Source organism: Oncorhynchus kisutch, linkage group LG12 (assembly GCF_002021735.2).
Source record: "Oncorhynchus kisutch isolate 150728-3 linkage group LG12, Okis_V2, whole genome shotgun sequence".
Lineage (NCBI taxonomy): Eukaryota > Metazoa > Chordata > Actinopteri > Salmoniformes > Salmonidae > Oncorhynchus > Oncorhynchus kisutch.
The window spans coordinates 53,155,870-53,174,861 of NC_034185.2; the positions used below are offsets into that span (position 1 = coordinate 53,155,870).

Sequence of the window (18,992 nt, forward strand, 5' to 3'; positions counted from 1 at the left end):
ACTTCCCTATGACATTGTTATTCAATGACCTCTTCTCTTCTTGTGTCAGCCTGCAGAGGCTGCAGGTACTGGAGTCAAGCTGGAGAGGTCTGAAGGAGAGGAGGACCCACGACACAGCACAGATATCCAGACTGGAGCAGCTGGAGTGACTCCTGTAGCTATGGAGGACCCCACCATTGCCTCAGTGCAGCCCAGGACCCGATGCAGCATCACGGAGGTCAGTGGAATCCAGAACGCCGTTCTCAAGTCAGAGACAGACACCGAGACTTTAACGGGGCTGGGACAACTGGGCTGTCCTCCTGCTCCCCGCTCAGAGTATTTACTTTACGGTAACCTGAGGACAGTTTTATCCAATCGGGACTCAGGTGATGCATTACAGGCTGACAATGATCCAACCTGTTCATACGTTACAGAGACACAGATGATATCTGGTGACATGCCTGTGGGCTTAGATACACAGACTAATCCAATGAGAGGGGACTGGAACCAGTACAGCAGTAGTGTATACTCTGAAGGGTTCCTAGATAAGAAAGGGGAGGGTCTAATCGTAGATGAGGTGATTGTGAAAGTTGAGCGCGACTCTCCTCAGACATGGAATGCAGATGAGACTCACTTAAAAGAAGGACACTCGCAGGGCAACACCAGCGACTTTTTAGATTACAGGGAAAGCTTGGAGACAAATCTAAATGTTGCGACCCACTCCCCTTCACATGCGTTCAGAGATCGCGGCCCAGTGTCCACGTCGATGGGGCCTTCTGATTCACACGGCCGCGTCTTTTTTGATCAGGTATTGAACTCAAACGACAGGACTAGAGCCCAGGCTCAGACAGGGGATGCTACATCAGGCAATAGTAAAGAGAAACGGTTCCTCTGCATGTTCTGTAACAAAGCCTTCAGCTGCCCACATAATGTTGAGATCCACCAGAGGGTCCACACAGGGGTAAAACCCTTCAGCTGTACACGGTGTCATATGCGCTTCGCCCAGGCTGGCAACCTGAAGAGGCACCAGAGGGTCCACACAGGGGTGAAACCCTTCAGCTGTACACAGTGTCACATGCGCTTCGCCGAGGCTGGTGACCTGAAGAGGCACGAGAGGGTCCACACAGGGGAGAAACCCTACAGCTGCCCCCAGTGTGAGAAGAGGTTTTCCCGCCAGCACCAGCTGAAGATGCACTTGAAGGTCCACACGGGAGAAACGCTGTTTGCCTGTACGCACTGCGGGAAGAGGTTCTCAGAGAGGAGCTACCTCAGAATACACCAGCAGAAAAATCATTCCAGTCTATAACATTCAAATAAACCATTTCTTACGTTTACATCAAACCCTGAATTCAAGACACATGTATACATTTTCATTGTTATCAGCAGAAAAGATCCACAGATATATTTGGAATAACAGTATCAGATTTCAGTGTTGAATATTGCTGGGTAGAATATTGCATCCAGACATTGTGTGTTATAAGCCTAAAGTCTGTTACATATTATGTTTGTACTCTGTAGGGTACATGTTTACAAATGCCTGGATTACTTCCATTCACCTACTGAATTTTTTCCCAAGACGCTTTTAATGAGAAAAGAAATGCAGTTCAACAAGTTAATGCCAGATTTTTAGTTGGGTCATGCTCATGTGTGGTTTTCATATGGTGTATGTAAAACTTGTTTATGTTTAATAAACACAAAATGGGACTTTTCATTCCAATACTTTCATTGAGATTATCTTTAATATACATCACATCTGATCCCAACAGCGCTTCATAACCAATATACACTTACTAAATATACTTACTAGGCCCATTATTTAACGCGTGACATGTTCATCGCTGTACATTTTTCGGATGCTGTTAATTGCGTTTCCATATCTTCACGTGTTTCCGCACCGGCGATTTTAAGTGCAGAACACAACAGGGAACACCGTTACAGTCAGTGCTTCACACCTTTGCATAGCTGAAGACCTAGAGCCTCTAGCCAAAATCATGTGAAAGTTATACCCAATATTACTGGAGCTATGTTTTTTTTCTGCCGCAGATTGGCGCGCATGTCACAGGCCATTTTAAACTACTCGCAAGTCGCTGTTTTTTTGGTTTGATTACAAACACCATTGTTTTAGCAAGCTAATCATGTTACTTAGCAACCTGATAACTTGACCACTGACTAGGCTATGTACAAATGTGGATGGCACAGGAAGAACTGAAAAGGAATTTACTTCAAAGGTAGGCTGCATATTCAAGAGTGGGGTGTGTGTGAGAGAGAGGATGCGTGTTTCAAGTTTCACGGTTTTATTGTCATGTGCACTAGTACAGTGAAATGCCTTTTTATTTCTCTTTCCCAACAAAGCAGTAATCAATATCATAGTCAATAGTGTGGGAGTAAGTGTGAGAGACCTGGTGTGGGAGGGAGAGTGCGTAGGACTATGTGTGTAAAGTTATCTGAACAGTACAGATTGTTATAATGTTTTCATCAGTTTAAAAGCTCTCTGTTCTTTGTATCCATAGAGACAGTTATTTTTTTCCTAGAATACCTGAAGCTTTAACAGTACTTAAAACTGTGTGTGTCTGTACTGTTTACAAGTGTTACATTTCAAGAACATTGATAAGAGGGAGTAGGCCTACTCAAACATTGGGAGCATTAATAGCTGTAGCAATGTTAGTGACGTGTTGTTCATGGTGGAAATGCTACTAAAATATTTTGACGTAGATCATTTTGTGTTTCCGTTCCTTACAATCAAAGCATAGTATGCCTGTACCTCAATGCACTACTTTTTAAATGGAAAAATCTTTATTTGGGGCCAAATTTCAGCAGATTAATCGCTATTAACTAATGCCGTTAACTTGATTATTGTCATCGTTTGACAGCCCTAATACCTACACATACCCACACACTAACAAACACCTACTGTACACGTCAAAATAGTTTAGTCAGGTTTGTCTGATGACTTTTGACTTATCATAGCTGACTTACATTTATCCACAACGTCATATTTATGTCCACCATGATGGGTTTAACAACAATGAAGTCATTCTGTAACTACAGTATAGGACTCAAACGTAGTGGGGATGGGTAAACAATCCATGCCGAAAGCGTGTTTATTATCTGTGTGTGCATGTACCTTTAAAGAGTAATCTGTATCACCGCTCTCTTCCAGGAGGAGGAGGGTCCAGAGGTGCTGCTGGTGAAGGAGGAGGGTATGGGGAACCCTGACAGGACCATGTTCACAGAGGACAACCAGACTACACCTCCTCCTGAACCCACAGAGGAACCAGCTGAGCAGCACAGGACCACACACAGTCTCACTGAGGTGAGCCAACTGTGAACTGGGTCGTTCCACGAAATTACTGTCTTTTTAAACATATTTTTAAGTAGAAATTGTGCACCAACATTACAATTTAAAAGCCTGTTATGGGGCCTCCCAAGTGGCACAGCAGTCTAAGGCACTGCATCGCAGTGTTGAGGCATCACTACAGCCTGGGGTTGGATCCCAGGCTGTGTCACATCTGGCCGTGACTAGGAGTCCCATAGGGCAGCGCACAATTGGCCCAGTGTTATCTGGGTTTGGCCGGGTGGCTTAACTCGGCTCTGCCGACGTAGCTCAAATTGATACGTTATTTTTTTCCTCATCAATAGGCACATAATACCCCATAATGACAAAGTGAAAACAGGTTGTTATAAATGTTAGCAAATTTTAAAAAGCAACAAAAAAAATACCTTATTTACATAAGTATTCAGACCCTTTGCTATGAGACTTGAAATTGAGCTCAGGTGCATCGTGTTTCCATTGATCATTCTTGAGATGTTTCTACAACTTGAATGGCGTCCACCTGTGGTAAGTTCAAATTGATTGGACATGATTTGGAACGTAACATACCTGTCTACAGTGCATTCGGAAAGTATTCAGAACCCTTGACTTTTTCCACGTTTTGTTACGTTACAGCCTTGTTCTAAAATTGATGAAAGTTTTTTTTCCCCCCTTATCATTCTACACAACACCCCATAATGACAATGCAAATTAGTCTTTTTGAAATTTTTGCAAATGTATAAAAATTTCAGAGCGGAAATATCACATTTACATAAGTATTCAGACCCTTTACTCAGTACTTTGTTGAAGCACCTTTGGGTATGACGCTACAAGCTTGGCACACCTGCATTTGGGGAGTTTCTCCCATTCTTTTCTGCAGATCCTCTCAACCTTGTCAGTTGGATGGGGACTGTCGCTGCATAGCTGTTTTCAGGTCTCCCCAGAGAAGGTAGATCGGGTTAAAGTCCAGGCTCTGGCTGGACCATTAAAGGACATTCAGAGACTTGTCCCGAAACCACTCCTGCGTTGTCTTGGCTGTGTCCTTAGGGTCGTTTTCCTGTTGGAAGGTGAACCTTCGCCCCAGTCTGAGGTCCTGAGCGCTCTGGAGCAGGTTTTCATCAAGGATCTCCCTGTACTTTGCGCCATTCATCATTCCCTCGATCCTGACTAGTCTCCCAGTCCCTGCCTCTGAAAAACATCCCCACAGCATGATGCTGCCACCACCGTGCTTCACTGTTGGGATGGTGCCAGGTTTCCTCCAGATGTGACGCTTGGCATTCAGGCCAAAGAGTTCAATCTTGGTTTCATCAGATCAGAAAATATGTTTTCTCATAATCATAATTTCCAGCACCAAACCAGTGTCTACATATGTGAAAACAGACCGTTTATATGATCTGTGGTTAAAAAGATAAGGTCCTAAAAAATGCTTCTCTGTGATGGATTAAAAGTAAAAAACATTCATTTTCAAAACCTGCACCAAGTTTCTAGCACAAGGGAGGGTATTTTCTTGCTCCCAACATCACCGCGAATCTCAGTGTTTGAATATAAAAAAATTTATGTCATCGGGTAGAATGTTTTTACTTTATATATTTTTTTACTTAACTTTAGAAATGTGCCATTTTCACATACGTAATGGGTTTCCATGGTCGAGCAGCTGCAAACAAGCTTAAGATCACCATGCGCAATGCCAAGCGTCGGCTGGAGTGGTGTAAAGCTCGCCGCCATTAGACTCTGGAGCAGTGGAAACGCGTTCTCTTGTGTGATGAATCACGCTTCACCATCTGGCAGTTCGACGGACGAATCTAGGTTTGGCGGATGCCAGGAGAACTCTACCTGTCCCATTGCATAGTGCCAACTGTAAAGTTTGATGGATGTGAAATAATGGTCTGGGGCTGTTTTTCATGGTTTGGGCTAGGCCCCTTAGTTCCAGTGAAGGTGATTCTTAATGCTATAGCATACAATGACATTCTAGACCATTCTGTGCTTCCACCTTTTGTGAAAACAGTCTGGGGAAAGCCCTTTCTTGTTTCAGCATGACAATGCCCCCATGCAAGTGAGGTCCATACAGAAATGGTTTATCAAGTTCGGTGTGGAAGACCTTGACAGGCCTGCACAGAGCCCTGACCTCAACCGCATCTAACACCTTTGAGATGAATTGGAACGCCGACTGCAAGCCAGACCTAATCGCCCAACATCAAGTGCCCAACCTCACTAATGCTCTTGTGGCTGAATGGAAGCAAGTCCCTGCAGCAATGTTCTAACATCTAGTGGAAAACCTTATCAGAAGATCGGTGGCTGTTATAGTAGCAAAAGGGGGACCAACTCCATATTAATGTCCATGATTTTGGAAAGGGATGTTCTACGAGCAGGTGTCCACATACACTAAAAGTATGTTGACACTGGTATTTTGCTGGAGATAATGAAAGTGAGGTTGAAAAGTGGTGGCGTTGCCCTTTAAGTGTGAGACCATGCTTTTAAATTATCAAAACATTTTAAGGGTCAAGTAATCAAATCAACAAATATGTTTGCATATTATCAAATCAACTAACATGTTTGCATAGTACTCATAGCAATCCCTCATTGCCCAATCAGAAGATGCTCCATAGCAGGGTGCTCATATCATATTTCTTGATCCAACATCCTCTCACTCTGTATCTCTTACAGTCAGTAGACATGGAGGATGGGAAGCCTGATCTGCTGCTAGTCAAAGAGGAGACAGTAGAGGATGGACCAGAGAACATTGACCTGCTGAGTGGACTAAAGATGGTGGAGCAAGGTAAGGGAGACATGCATATTTACATTTTAGTCATTTAGTAGACACACTTATCCAGAACAACTTACAGGAGCAATTAGGGTTAAGTACCTTGCTCAAGGGCACACCGACAGATTTTTCAACTAGTCAGCCTAATGCTCTTAACCGCTAGGCTACCTGCCTAAATAAAGTAATGGATCTTCACTGGGAATGGTGATGCGCCTGGCTATTTTCTTTTCTATATTTTCTTAATTCATAAAATAAAATCAATGGAACTTATGTTTACATATAAAAACAGACATTATAATCTATAAACTTGACCAGGTAATTGACAACAATAAAAATCCATATGTAGAGTTCTCTGCCATGTTTGTAAAGTCTATTTTGTAACCTCTTCCTGCAGGTGGTTGGCTGGAGGCAAACAGAGGAGACTGGGTGACCATTTTGGATTCCAAGGCCCAGACCGGTGCAGCCAAGGGCCCAGGGGACAACATCTCTGAGCAGGCCAGGACCAGAGGTGACATAGTGGAGGTCAGTGGATGGAACAGCGTCCTCAACTCTGGACTGGGGAACAACATTGTTGACCACTACCAGAAACAGACAGTCAAACACAAAACAACATCCAAACTTAGTCTCCATGACAACAGACTGGCTGAGACCAGGGCGAGGCATAGATTTGGTCCACAGGGACTGGGAGGTATCCATATGCGGCGGGAGAGAACAGAAACAAACTCTGCTAGTGATACTCCATCCTGCTCCTATAGTTGTGATTCAGAGACACTGTTGGCACCTCAGGTTAATCCCCTAACAGGTGCTGCCTTCAGCCTGCCTTCTTTAGGATCTCTCAACTGGAACATGGACCCTGCGACAACACAGACACTCCCTGGCCTTCGTCCTCCTCACACTCTCCTAATGTTAAACCAGACCTCAGACCATGCCAGTGCTTCAACAGTAAATGGCTACACAAGCCTTTTGACAAATGTCAGTAGTAGTGATGCTATTAGTAGATCTGGTGGCAAAGAGAAGCGCTTCCCATGTTCATTCTGTGGGAAAGCCTTCAGTTTCTGCAAACAGGTGGAGATCCACCAAAGGATGCACACGGGGGAGAAACCGTTCGGCTGCCACCTGTGCCAGGCCAGTTTTTCACAATCATCCAGCCTGAAGAGGCATCAGAGAGTCCACACAGGGGAGAAACCCTATAGCTGCCCCCAGTGCGAGAAGAGGTTCTCCCGCCAGCACCAGCTGAAGATGCACCTGAAGGTCCACACGGGAGAAAGGCCATTCGACTGCACTCACTGTGGGAAGAGGTTCTCGGAGAGGAGATACCTCAAGATGCATCAGCAGAAAAACCATTCCACTATAACATAGAAAGTAACCATTCCACTCGATAGCTTCTGATGCTAAGATCAAACTCTGCTTTAAAGGTAGATGCAGAAAGATGACAAAGATGCATAAAATCGTTGAAGTACAAGGCCCAGACATTGTGTGATATACAATTGAAGTCAGAAGCTTACATACACCTTAGCCAAATACATTTAAACTCAGTTTTTCACAATTCCTGAAATTTAATCCTAGTACAAAATCCCTGTCTTAGGTCAGTTAGGATCACCACTTTCTTATAAAAATGTGAAATGTCCGAATAATACTAGAGAATTATTTATTTCAGCTTTTATTTATTTCATCACGTCTTGTGATGGCCACTCCAATACCTTGACTTTGTTGTCCTTAAGCCATTTTGCCACAACTTTGGAAGTTTGCTTGGGGTCATTGTCCATTTGGAAGACCCATTTGCGACCAAGTTTTAACTTCCTGACTGATGTCTTGAGATGTTGCTTCAATATATCCACATAATTTTCCTCCCTCATGATGCCATCTATTTTGTGAAGTGCACCCGACCCTCCTACAGCAAAGCACCCCACAACATGATGCTGCCACCCCATGCTTCACGGTTGGGATGGTGTTCTTCAGATTGCAAGCCTCCCCCTTTTTCCTCCAAACATAACGATGGTCATTATGGCCAAACAGTTCTATTTTTGTTTCATTACACCAGAGGACATTTCTCCAAAAAGTATGATCTTTGTCCCCATGTGCAGTTTCAAACCGTAGTCTGGATTTTTTTTATGGCGGTTTTGGAGCCGTGGCTTCTTCCTTGCTGAGCGCCCTTTCAGGTTATGTCGATATAGGACTCGTTTTACTGTGGATATAGATACTTTTGTACCTGTTTACTCCAGCATTTTCACAAGATCCTTTGCTGTTGTTTTGTTATTGATTTCCATTTTTCGCACCAAAGTACGTTCATCTCTAGGAGACAGACCGCGTCTCCTTCCTGAGCGGTATGATGGCTGCGTGGTTCCATGGTGTTTATACTTGCATACTATTGTTTGTACAGGTGAACGTGGTACCTTCAGGCGTTTGGAAATTGCTCCCAAGGATGAACCAGACTTGTGGAGGTCTTGACTGATTTCTTTTGATTTTCCCATGATGTCAAGCAAAGAGGCACTGAGTTTGAAGGTAGGCCTTGAAATACATCCACAGGTACACCTCCAATTGACTCAAATGATGTCAATTAGCCTATCAGAAGCTTCTAAAGCCATGCCATAATTTTCTAGATTTTTCCAAGCTGTTTAAAGGCACAGTCAACCTGGTGTATGTAAACTTCTGACCCACTGGAATTGTGATACAGTGAATTATACGTGAAATATTCTGTCTGTAAACAATTGTTGGAAAAATGACATGTGTCATGCACAAAGTAGATGTCCTAACGGACTTGCCAAAACCTTAGTTTGCTAACAAGATATTTGTGGAGTGGTTGAAAAACGTGTTTTAATGACTCCAACCTAAGTGAATGTAAACTTCCGACTTCAACTGTATAAGGCATATAATACAATATTGTGTTACAGCCTGAATTTAAAATGTATTACATTTATATTTTTGTCACTGGGTTATACAATAGCCCATAATGTCAAAGTGGAATTATGTTTTTCCAAAAGGTTTACAAATGAATTACAAATGATAAGCTGAAATGTTTTGAGTCAATAAGTATTCAACCCATTAGTTATGGCAAGCCTAAATAAGTTCAGGAATACAATGCTTAACAAGTCACATAATAAGTGTCATGGACTTTGTGTGCAATAATAGTGTTTAACTTGATTTGTGAATGACTACCTCATCGCTGTACCCCACACATAAAATTATCCCTCAGTCAAGCAGTGAACTTTAGACACAGATTAAACCACAAAGACCAGGGAGGTTTTTCAATGCCTCGTAAAGAAGGGCACCTATTGGTAGATGGGTAAAAAGAGCAGACATTGAAAATCCCTTTCGTTACACTTTTCATGGCGTATCAATACACCCAGTCACTAAAAAGATACAAGCAGCCTTCCTAACTCAGTTGCTGGAGAGCAAGGAACCCGCTCAGGGATTTCACCATGAGGCCAATAGTGACTTTAAAACAGTTACAGAGAATAATGGCTGTGATAGGAGAACACTGACACAACAACATTGTAATTACTCCACAATACTAACTTAATTGACAGAGTGAAAAGAAGGAAGCCTGCACAGAATAAACATATTCCAAACACACATCCTGTTTGCAACAAGGCACTAATGTAATACTGCAAGAAATGTGGCAAAGCAATTCACTTTTTGTCCTGAATAAATAAAAAGTGTTATGTTTGGGGCAAATCCAATACAACACATTAATGAGTACCACTCCATATTTTCAAGCATAGTGGTGGCTGCATCATGGTATGCTTTTAATTGATAAGGACTGGGGAATTTTTCAGGATAACAAAATTAATGGAATGGAGCTAAGCACAGGCAAAATCCTTGAGGAAAACCTGCTTCAGTCTACTTTCCACCAGACACTGGGAAATTAATTCACCTTTCAGCAGGAAAATAACCTAAATCACAAAGGCAGTTCTACACTGTATTTTCTTACCAAGACGACAATGAATGTTGGCCGAGTTACAGTTTTGACTTAAATCTACTTGAAAATTCGAGGTAAGACCTGAAAATGGTTGTCTAGCAATGATCAACAACCTATTTGAAAGAGCTTGTAGATTTTATTTTATGAATAATGGGCAAATGTTGCATAATCCAGGTGTGGAAAGCTCTTAGAGACTTACCAAGAAAGACTCTCAGTTGTAATTGCTGCCAAAAGTGCTTCTACGAAGTATTGGCTCAAGGGTGTGAATACTTATGTAAATGTGATATTCATAAAAACATGTTTTCACTTTGTCGTTCTGGGTTAGATTATTTAGATTATTTTTTAAATGATTTTTTATCCATTTTGAATTCGAACTGTAACACAATAAAATGTGGAATGAGTCAAAGGGTATGAATACTTTCTGAAGCCTAAAAAGTCTATTACATATTGTGTTTGTCCTGTATAGGCAATATGATGTTCACAAATGCCTATTTCATTACTTCCATTTAACTGCTTAATGTTTTTTCACCCAAGACACTTTTAATGAGTATACTGATGCAGTTTATCAAGTTCATGCAGATTTTTTGTTGACGTGTGTGTGTGCGTGTGTGTGGTGTTTTCATCTGGTGATTTTAAAACTTGCTTGTTTAATAAACCAAAAATGTGACTTTCATTCTAAGATTTTCATTGACTCTCTTTTGTATACATCACATCTGATCTCACCCTGTTCTGTATACACCCAACAGCACTTTATAACCAATATACACTTACTAAATATACCTACACATAGTACATATACCTACACATACCCACACACTAACAAACACCTACTGTACACATCAAAATAGTTTAGTTAGGTTTGTCTGACTTTTGACTTTGCATAGCTGACTTGTTTTTTACGCACATCATATTTATGTCCACCATGATGGGTTTAACAACAATGAAGTCATTCTGTAACTACAGTAAAGGACTTAAACGTAGTGGGGATGGGTAAACCCTCAATGTCAGTGTTTTTTTCTGGATCAAAATGGGGCATATGTGGTGGGTGTGACAGGGAGCATGGGCAATGGTGCGATCGCTGACTGTCTAGCTTTTATTTAGGTGATTGTTAGTTCTTAATGATTATCTTATTAAAATATATTGTTCCATTTATCTTTATCTAGTTTTAGTCATGTACAAGTGGGGCAAAAAAGTATTTAGTCAGCCACCAATTGTGCAAGTTCTCCCACTTAAAAAGATGAGAGGCTTGTAATTTTCATCATAGGTACTCTTCAACTATGACAGACAAAATTAGAAAAACAAATCCAGAAAATCACATTGTAGGATTTTTAATGAATTTATTTGCAAATTATGGGGGAAAATAAGTACATGGCCCCATGTACGTTTACACTGAAAATGTTTTTTCATCCATTTTTATTTTTTTATATTTATTTTTTTACTGTTTGGACATAGGCTGTGCAGAAAAACCCCCTGCATGTTGAAATTGTGTTTTATCGGTGTGTGTATGTGTACATACCTAAAGGAGTATACTGTATGTATGTATGTGTAATCTGTATTACATCTCTATTGCAGGAGGAGGAGGAGAAGAAGGAGTGTCTGGGGAGGGTCTGGGGAACACTGAGGGGACAATGGTCATGGAGGACAACCAGACTACACTTCCTGAAGCCACAGAAAAACCAGCTGAGCAGCACAGGACCACACACAGTCTCACTAAGGTGAGCCCACTGTGAACTACTGTCTGAATGATATTAGGTCAGGGCCCGTATCCACAAAGCCTCTCAGAGTAGGAGTGCTGATCTACGATCAGATCAGTTTTGCTTTTTAGATCATAATGAATAAGACTATGTAGACATGCGGGGACCTGATCTTTGAGCAGGACTTCTACTCTGAGACTCTTTGTGGATACGGGGCACAGGTCTTGATACATTTTGTCTTAGGTGTGGGACCATGCCTTTGAATTATCAAACCATTAAAGAGTGTCAAGTAATCAAAGGATTGTTACATTTGATTCCAATACCTTTTTAACTGCACCCATTTTGATTTGAATGACACTTTTCCATACATATTTGCCCATGGTATAAGGGTCAGAAAGTAGCTTTTTTACCAGAATGTCAAAACGTTCAGGAGATAGGTGCTCAAAGTTTTGCATACCCCACTATACCATGAGACAGCCATGTCTTCGTTTAATCTTAAACCCAGAGATTGTTTTGGTCCTCAGATGCTTAAGTGGTACCTACTTCGTCAATTTCAGTCAGAAAATAGAAAGTGACATATCATCCTAAAGCTACAGCACTTGTCTATTTGGAAATCAAGCTAATCTTACTGCTGGCAATGTCATAAGAATCCCCCCCCCCCCCCCCCCCCCCGTGAATTATTTCAGGCCCAAAGACTTTTCTGCCGCAGCCACAATGATGTCCAATTTTTTAGCAGTACAATTAATAACCGCTGCAATAAACGCCACAAAATCCACCTTCTTCACACAAAGCGTGTCCAGTTCTCTTGATTGACAAACATTCACTAATGTCTGGGGTGTATCCACTACCATATCATCAACACTAGCGTCACTTGCTGTCTCAATTATTTTGCTTGGCTCTGCGTAGGTGATCCTATGACCCGCCCTTACCTTTGCCACCTTGACCTCCTTCACCCTTACAGGGCACTCCAAGAAGTCTGGATAATGATCCCCATCACAATTGCAACACTGACCTTCTTCACTCCGACCTTCAATATACTCCTTCCGTCTGCAAACATTTTTGACATGGACAAATCCTTTACAGTTTTTGCTTTGTAGTGGCTTATGGACAAATACTCTATCTGCATACTTTTCGTAACCTAACTTTACATGCATAGGAATGTGCTCTTTATCAAAAAACTATGGAACCAACTGAGTTTCTTCCTTTTCCCCGTTCACCTGGTGGTTCAGGGGACGGGCACCAACCACATCTTGGATTATCTTTAATTATTCAGTATCTAACTCCATGGAGACCCCGGCTATGACTCCTTTAACTGGTGCTCTACTCCGCAGTTCAAAGCATAATTCTCTCACGATTATAAAGCCAACAACATTTGTATTAAAACAGCATATTATTGACCTAAAAGGTTAGCTGTGAGCCCAGTATTTAGCTTATCCAGAATCAGTTTTAGGCCTACATAGAAAGTACATGGTTGCTCTAACTCCCTCAAACTCAACTCGGGACCTCGAAGCCAGTTCCACTGCTTTTCTTTTTACCTTGTTCCCCTTTAATCAGGGACTGATTTAGACCTGGGACACCAGTTGGGTGCAATTAATTATCAGATAGAACAGAAAACCAGCAGGCTCCAGAGGGTAAGAGTTGAATACCCCAGGTCTATATACTATGGGAACAACTACAACCTTTTTGCAAGCATCATTGCTAAAATGAATAAAATCAAATTAACCTCATATGTTACCTGCAATTCTCATCTCCTGTAGCCTAATGGTCATCTCCTTATTTTCGTACTGTACCTTCTACTACAAGGTGTCGTGACGTGACTATCATTAATGAGAGGACTGTTTCAAAATCAAATCAATTAACTGTTTAGTTATTACGGGATTAAATTAATCATGTAACAATTAACTCATTAGCAATCTTGGGGCACCATGGAAAAGTTTGTTTAACGAGTTACCGTTTCCCGAATTAACTGAAGAATATCAGAATATTGTTATCATATTAGCCATCCATACCTATTATTACCTCATATCAGTCTCATTCTGAACGTTGTTGACTTCAAATCTGCACGAACCCTAGTTTACATGAAACTTTACATGAAAAACAATTCTCATTTAGAAGGCTAAAATCACATTTCATCTTCTCACAAATAGTTTCATATTTAATCATATAAGATATTTACAACATTTTGATGTAACTCTGACATATCCATTGTGATATCTCTTAAAGTTACAATGTTTCCGTTATAACATCTTTAATGATATCACCAAACAATAGATTATCTGACATGATTGTTCTTTAAGTCCCTCCTGAACATTTCCCACATTCTTTGTGTAGAAATATTGTTTTTCCAACCTTTTGATGTTAATGTTTTGGGGCAGAGTCCTCTCTACACACAAACAATTTTGACTTCTCCATACTGCAGTGCACGAGAGAGGAAGTTTACGACCGGTCGTTAAAGTCCTAGAACCGGCCCCACTTCCCCCCTTCCCCTCTGGTGGGAGAGAGAGAGTGGATTTTGTCTGGCCACTCTACCATAAAGGCCTGCAATTCCTTCGACCTCATGGCTTGGTTTTTGCTTTGACATGCACTGTCAACTGTGGGATTTAGTTATTGTCGACTTTTCTATTTAGTTATTTTTAACTTTTACTCAAGTATGACAATTGGGTACTTTTTCCACCACTGGCAGTATCATATTTCAAAGAACAGCGCGCATAGCTTTTTAATTTAACCACACCCTTTGAGCTAGGACATCAACCAATAACATCCTTTCTCTTCGGTGTAAATGAGGCCCTCCGTTTGGTGTGATGCAGACTCGGTGGAGGGCGCGAGACTGAAGTGAGCTCGTCTTTACCTTTTCCCCTCCCCAGTGTTTACCCGATAAAGTCATGTTAGAATATGTAACTTATCCGTTGAGAGCTTTTGTTTTGAACCCCCTACTATGTTTTAGTTGTCAAACTTATGGTAATGTGTAGGAAGAATATTCCAAGATGTGAGAAGTGTGCAGGTGGGCATGAGACAAAGGGGTGTGTTTCAGTGGAAAAAGCTGTGTCAATTGTGGGGGTGCCCATATTGCTGGGGATCAGAAGTGTCTGGTGCGAGACAGACAGTTTGAGGTTGCCGGGGTTCAAGTAGTGAAGAAAATGTCATGCCGAGGCAGTGAGGAAAGTAGATGATGGTGGGAAAAGGGTGAAGGAGCCTGAGAGGATCCATGTGAGAAGTAGCCCGAGAGGATCAATGTGAGAAGTAGCCCAGTACAGAGTGATCCAAACAGTTTGTGCTTTAAGGTTGGCTTCTTGGTGTTTATTGCTATGGTCATTAATTGCACCGCACAGATGGAACATATATTCCAGAAGATTGATTTGGTGGTAGTAGTAGCAGATACGTTTTTGGGTGTTTGAGATTTTAGTGCAGAAGAACTACAGGGAGTTTTGAGAGAATGGGCTCCATCCTCCCAAGCCGAAAGTCTGGTGTAGGACTTTTTAGGGCCAAAGTAGTGGGAAGGGGTGGTAGGTCTGTTGGGGACAGTAGGTTTGATAGGTATAGTGGCGTGTGTGTAGGGTAAGATGGTGGTGCAATTCAATTCCCCCAATCTACTTATCCATTTCTGTGAACAAAATGTGAAATTCGCACTACGACCTGTAAAAGGCAGTAATACGCAACTAAGGGTCTATTCTGCCGGAAAACCACACAAAGAAGACTGTAAACGGAAGTGAACACAAGAACAATTTCCACGTTTGCGTTTTTGTTGTTATTTAGATGTTTATTAACACCCTGGAATTCAAAATATGAATACTTTAACTGCATAGCATCACATACTTACGACATGTAGTCTTTAATTCGCGTTGGAGACAGGACTTGGTTGATAAGTGTTCTCTAGGTAACGCTAGCTAGCTAGTTGCTAACGTTAGCTTACAATGGCTAACTGTATGGTTTTTCACACTCAAATAGCCTCCATTATGGAGGTGCTAGCGAATGCAGCCGTGTCAGAGATCTGTAAACTCGTAGACGACGACTATGCAGTGTTTCGTTTGGAAATAACTCAAAGCCAGAAAGAAAACAGGGCATTGCGGAGGAGACTACAGCTACTGGAGCTGAAGGTGTCACGGGAGCGCGTCCTCGCCATTCGACCCAGTAGTGTAAAAATCCTCGACAAATACAGAGGAATGGCAAGAGGTACATTTTGGCATAAGGCAGGCGTTGTCGCCCCGTTCCCAGCTGCACATGTGTCATCGGTGTTACCCAGAATTGGATCTTGGTCCGTTTTTTTATAGTATGCAATAACTCCCCAGATTATTTGGCAAAGAAACAATATATTCTAACCTGATTATTAATTTACAGCATTTACTATGATTTACTCAGTGAAAACAATGTAATACATGGATCATAATACATAGATAGTAAAACATGTTTTGTCACACACTAGATAGGTGCAGTGGAATGTGTTGTTTTACAGGGTCTGCCATAGTAGTGCCTTGCTCATGGGTATATCAACAGATTATTTATTTTTTAACCCTGTTGCTTCGGGTGTTTGAACCAGTGACCATCTGGTTTCTGTCCCGATGCTCTAAACGCTAGGCTACCTACCTACTATGTCACAAACTTATGAGATGAATTACCTAATGTCCTTGCCATTTCTAGACAGTGTCAATAATGTACAATATACCGTTGAACGTTCACAGTAGCTAACCTAACCACCTCTTTAACCCTCAATCACTCTCTCAGGTGAAGGACATCTCACTGGAGGCCACAGGAGCTTTGTGAAGCCAGCGGGACACAATACATGGAGAGATGACCAACCAATCACTGTTGATGAGGGGAGTGGAACCTCAACCCAGCATGTTATTGTGATAGAGGTTAGTGTTATAGTGTTGCATAAAAAATTTGTTATTTGTAACTCGAATGTGGCCTGTTTAGTGCACCCGAGTGGCGCAGCTGTCTAAGGCACTGCCCCTCAGTGCAAGAGGCATCACTACAGTCCTTAGTTCGAATCCAGGCTGTATCACATCTGGCATGTGATTGGGAGTCCCATAGGGCGGTGCATAATTGGCCCAGCGTTGTCCAGGTTTGGCCGGGGTAGGCTGTCATTGTAAATAATAATTTATTCTTAACTTAATTATTCACTTGCTTAAATGTACATCCTAATTAATCTGCCATAGAGGCATTGTTATCTTCCCTACTATCTTGTTATCCAACTCATGTACCAGTAATAACCTCCTCTCTTTTTGTGTCAGTCTGCAGAGGCTGCAGGTCTTGGGGTCAAGCTGGAGAGGTCTGAAGGAGAGGAGGACCCACGGCACAGCAGAGACTTCCAGACTCGTGCGGCTAGAGAGCCCCCTGTAGCCATAGAGGTCCCCACCACTGCCCCAGTGCGGCCCAGGACCCGACGAAGCATCACGGAGGTCAGTGGAACGCCGAACGCCGTCCTCAAGTCAGACACGAAGACTTTATTGGGGCTGGGGCGACTGGGCTGTCCTCCTGCTCCCTGCACAGAGTATTTACTTTACGGTAGCCCGAGGACGGTTCTGTCCCGTAAGGACTCTGGCGTGTTACAGACTCACAATGATCCGTCCTGTTCATACGCTACAGAGACACAGATGATATCTGGTGACATGCCTGTGGGCTTAGATACACAGACTAATCCAATGAGAGGGGACTGGAACCAGTACAGCAATAGTGTATACTCTGAAGGGTTCCTTGATAAGAAAGGGGAGGGTCTGGTTGTCGATGAGGTCACTGTGAAAGTGGAGAGCGACCCTCCTCTGACATGGAATGCAGACAAGACTCACTTAGGAGAAGGACACTTGCAGGGCAACACCAGTGACTTCTTAGACTACAGTGAAAGCTTAGAGACAAATCTAAATGTTGCGACCCACTCCCCTTTACACCGAGTGACCATGTCGATGGCACCTTCCAATTCACAAGGCCATGTTATTTCCGATCAGGTATCGAACTCAAACGACCAAAAGGCCAAGGCGCGGGAAGGGGTAGCAACAACGGGTGGTAAAGAGAAGCGGTTCCTCTGCATGTTCTGTAACAAAGGCTTCAACTGCTCCCAGAAGGTGGAGATCCATCAGAGGGTCCACACGGGTGTGAAACCCTTCACCTGTAACCAGTGTCACATGCGCTTTGCCCATGCGGGCAACCTGAAGAGGCACCAGAGGGTCCACACAGGGGTGAAACCCTTCAGCTGTACCCAGTGTCACATGTGCTTCGCCCAGGCTGGTGACCTGAAAAGGCACCAGAGGGTCCACACAGGGGAGAAACCCTACAGCTGTACCCAGTGTCCCATGCGCTTCGCCCAGGCAGGTGACCTGAAAAGGCACCTGAAGGTCCACACGTGAGAAAGGCCATTTCCCTGTACGCACTCCAGGAAGAGGTTCTCCGAAAGGAGCTACATCAGGATACACCAGCAGAAAAAACAGTTCACTCCATAGCTTCTGATGTGTACTTCAAACCCTGCATTCAAGACAAAGATTCATTTTCATTGTTGTCAACAGAAAAGATCTACAGATGCATTTGGAATAACGAGAGTAATCCATTTCAGTGTTGAATATTCCTGAGTAGAATATTGCATCCAGACATTGTGTGATATATAAGCCTAAAAAGTCTATTTCATATTGTGTTTGTACTGTGTAGGATATATGATGTTCACAAATTATGTTTCATTACTTCCATCCACTAATACATTTTTTCCCAAGACACTTTTAATAAAATGAAGTTCATGCAGATTTATATGTGTGGTATTCATATGGTGTATTTGGCACTTGTTTATGTTCAATAAACCCAAAATGGGACTTTTCATTCTAAGACTTTAATTAAGAGCGCACTTTATAACCAATATATACTTAAAAAATATATATACCTACACATATCCACACTCTAACAAACACCTAATGTAAATGTCAAAATAGTTTAGTCTGATGATGACATCATAGCTAACTTATGGATGGGAAGCCTGTTTACCCACAACATATTTTATGTCCACCATGATGGGTTTAACAACAATAAAGTCATTCTGTGACTACAGTATAGGACTTAAATGTAGTGGGGATGGGTAAACACTCCATGTTGAAAGTGTGTTATTATCTGTGTGTGTGTGTACCTGAGGGGAGGGAGTGTATGTCTGTGTAATCTGTATCACCTGTCTTTTCCAGGAGGAGGAGGGTCTGGGGAACCCTGAGGGAACCATGGTCATGGAGGACAACCAGACTACACCACCTCCTGAACCCACAGAGGACCCAGCTGAGCAACACAGGACCACAGAGGTGAGCCCACTGTAAACTATTGTCTGCATGGTATTAGGTCAGGGCTCATATCCACAGTGTCTCAGAG

General features: G+C 42.3%; 2 protein-coding genes across 24 annotated transcripts in view; one reads left to right on the forward strand and one right to left on the reverse strand.

Annotated features, from left to right (window-relative positions):
- The window catches only part of LOC109901251 (zinc finger protein 583-like), an 880,650-nt gene that overhangs the window by 397,986 nt on the left and 463,672 nt on the right, over positions 1-18,992 (forward strand). For 6 of the 23 annotated variants that reach the window (XM_031836519.1, XM_031836520.1, XM_031836524.1 and 3 more), the window contains exons 3-6: positions 50-217; positions 3,140-3,292; positions 5,954-6,065; positions 6,445-7,619. The exons of 10 other annotated variants lie outside the window; for them this stretch is intronic. In XM_031836519.1, coding sequence (XP_031692379.1) covers positions 50-217; positions 3,140-3,292; positions 5,954-6,065; positions 6,445-7,409 — 1,398 coding nt within the window. In that variant the 3' untranslated portion in view covers positions 7,410-7,619. Of the gene's footprint in view, positions 1-49; positions 218-3,139; positions 3,293-5,953; positions 6,066-6,444; positions 7,620-15,352; positions 15,834-16,382; positions 16,514-16,891; positions 17,060-18,814; positions 18,926-18,992 lie in introns of those variants that run through there. 7 more of the 23 variants (XM_031836532.1, XM_031836535.1, XM_031836518.1 and 4 more) reach the window with 6 other exon arrangements.
- Positions 1-18,992, reverse strand: part of LOC109901169 (zinc finger protein 629-like) — a 247,635-nt gene that overhangs the window by 111,369 nt on the left and 117,274 nt on the right. The gene's annotated exons all lie outside the window — the stretch shown is intronic.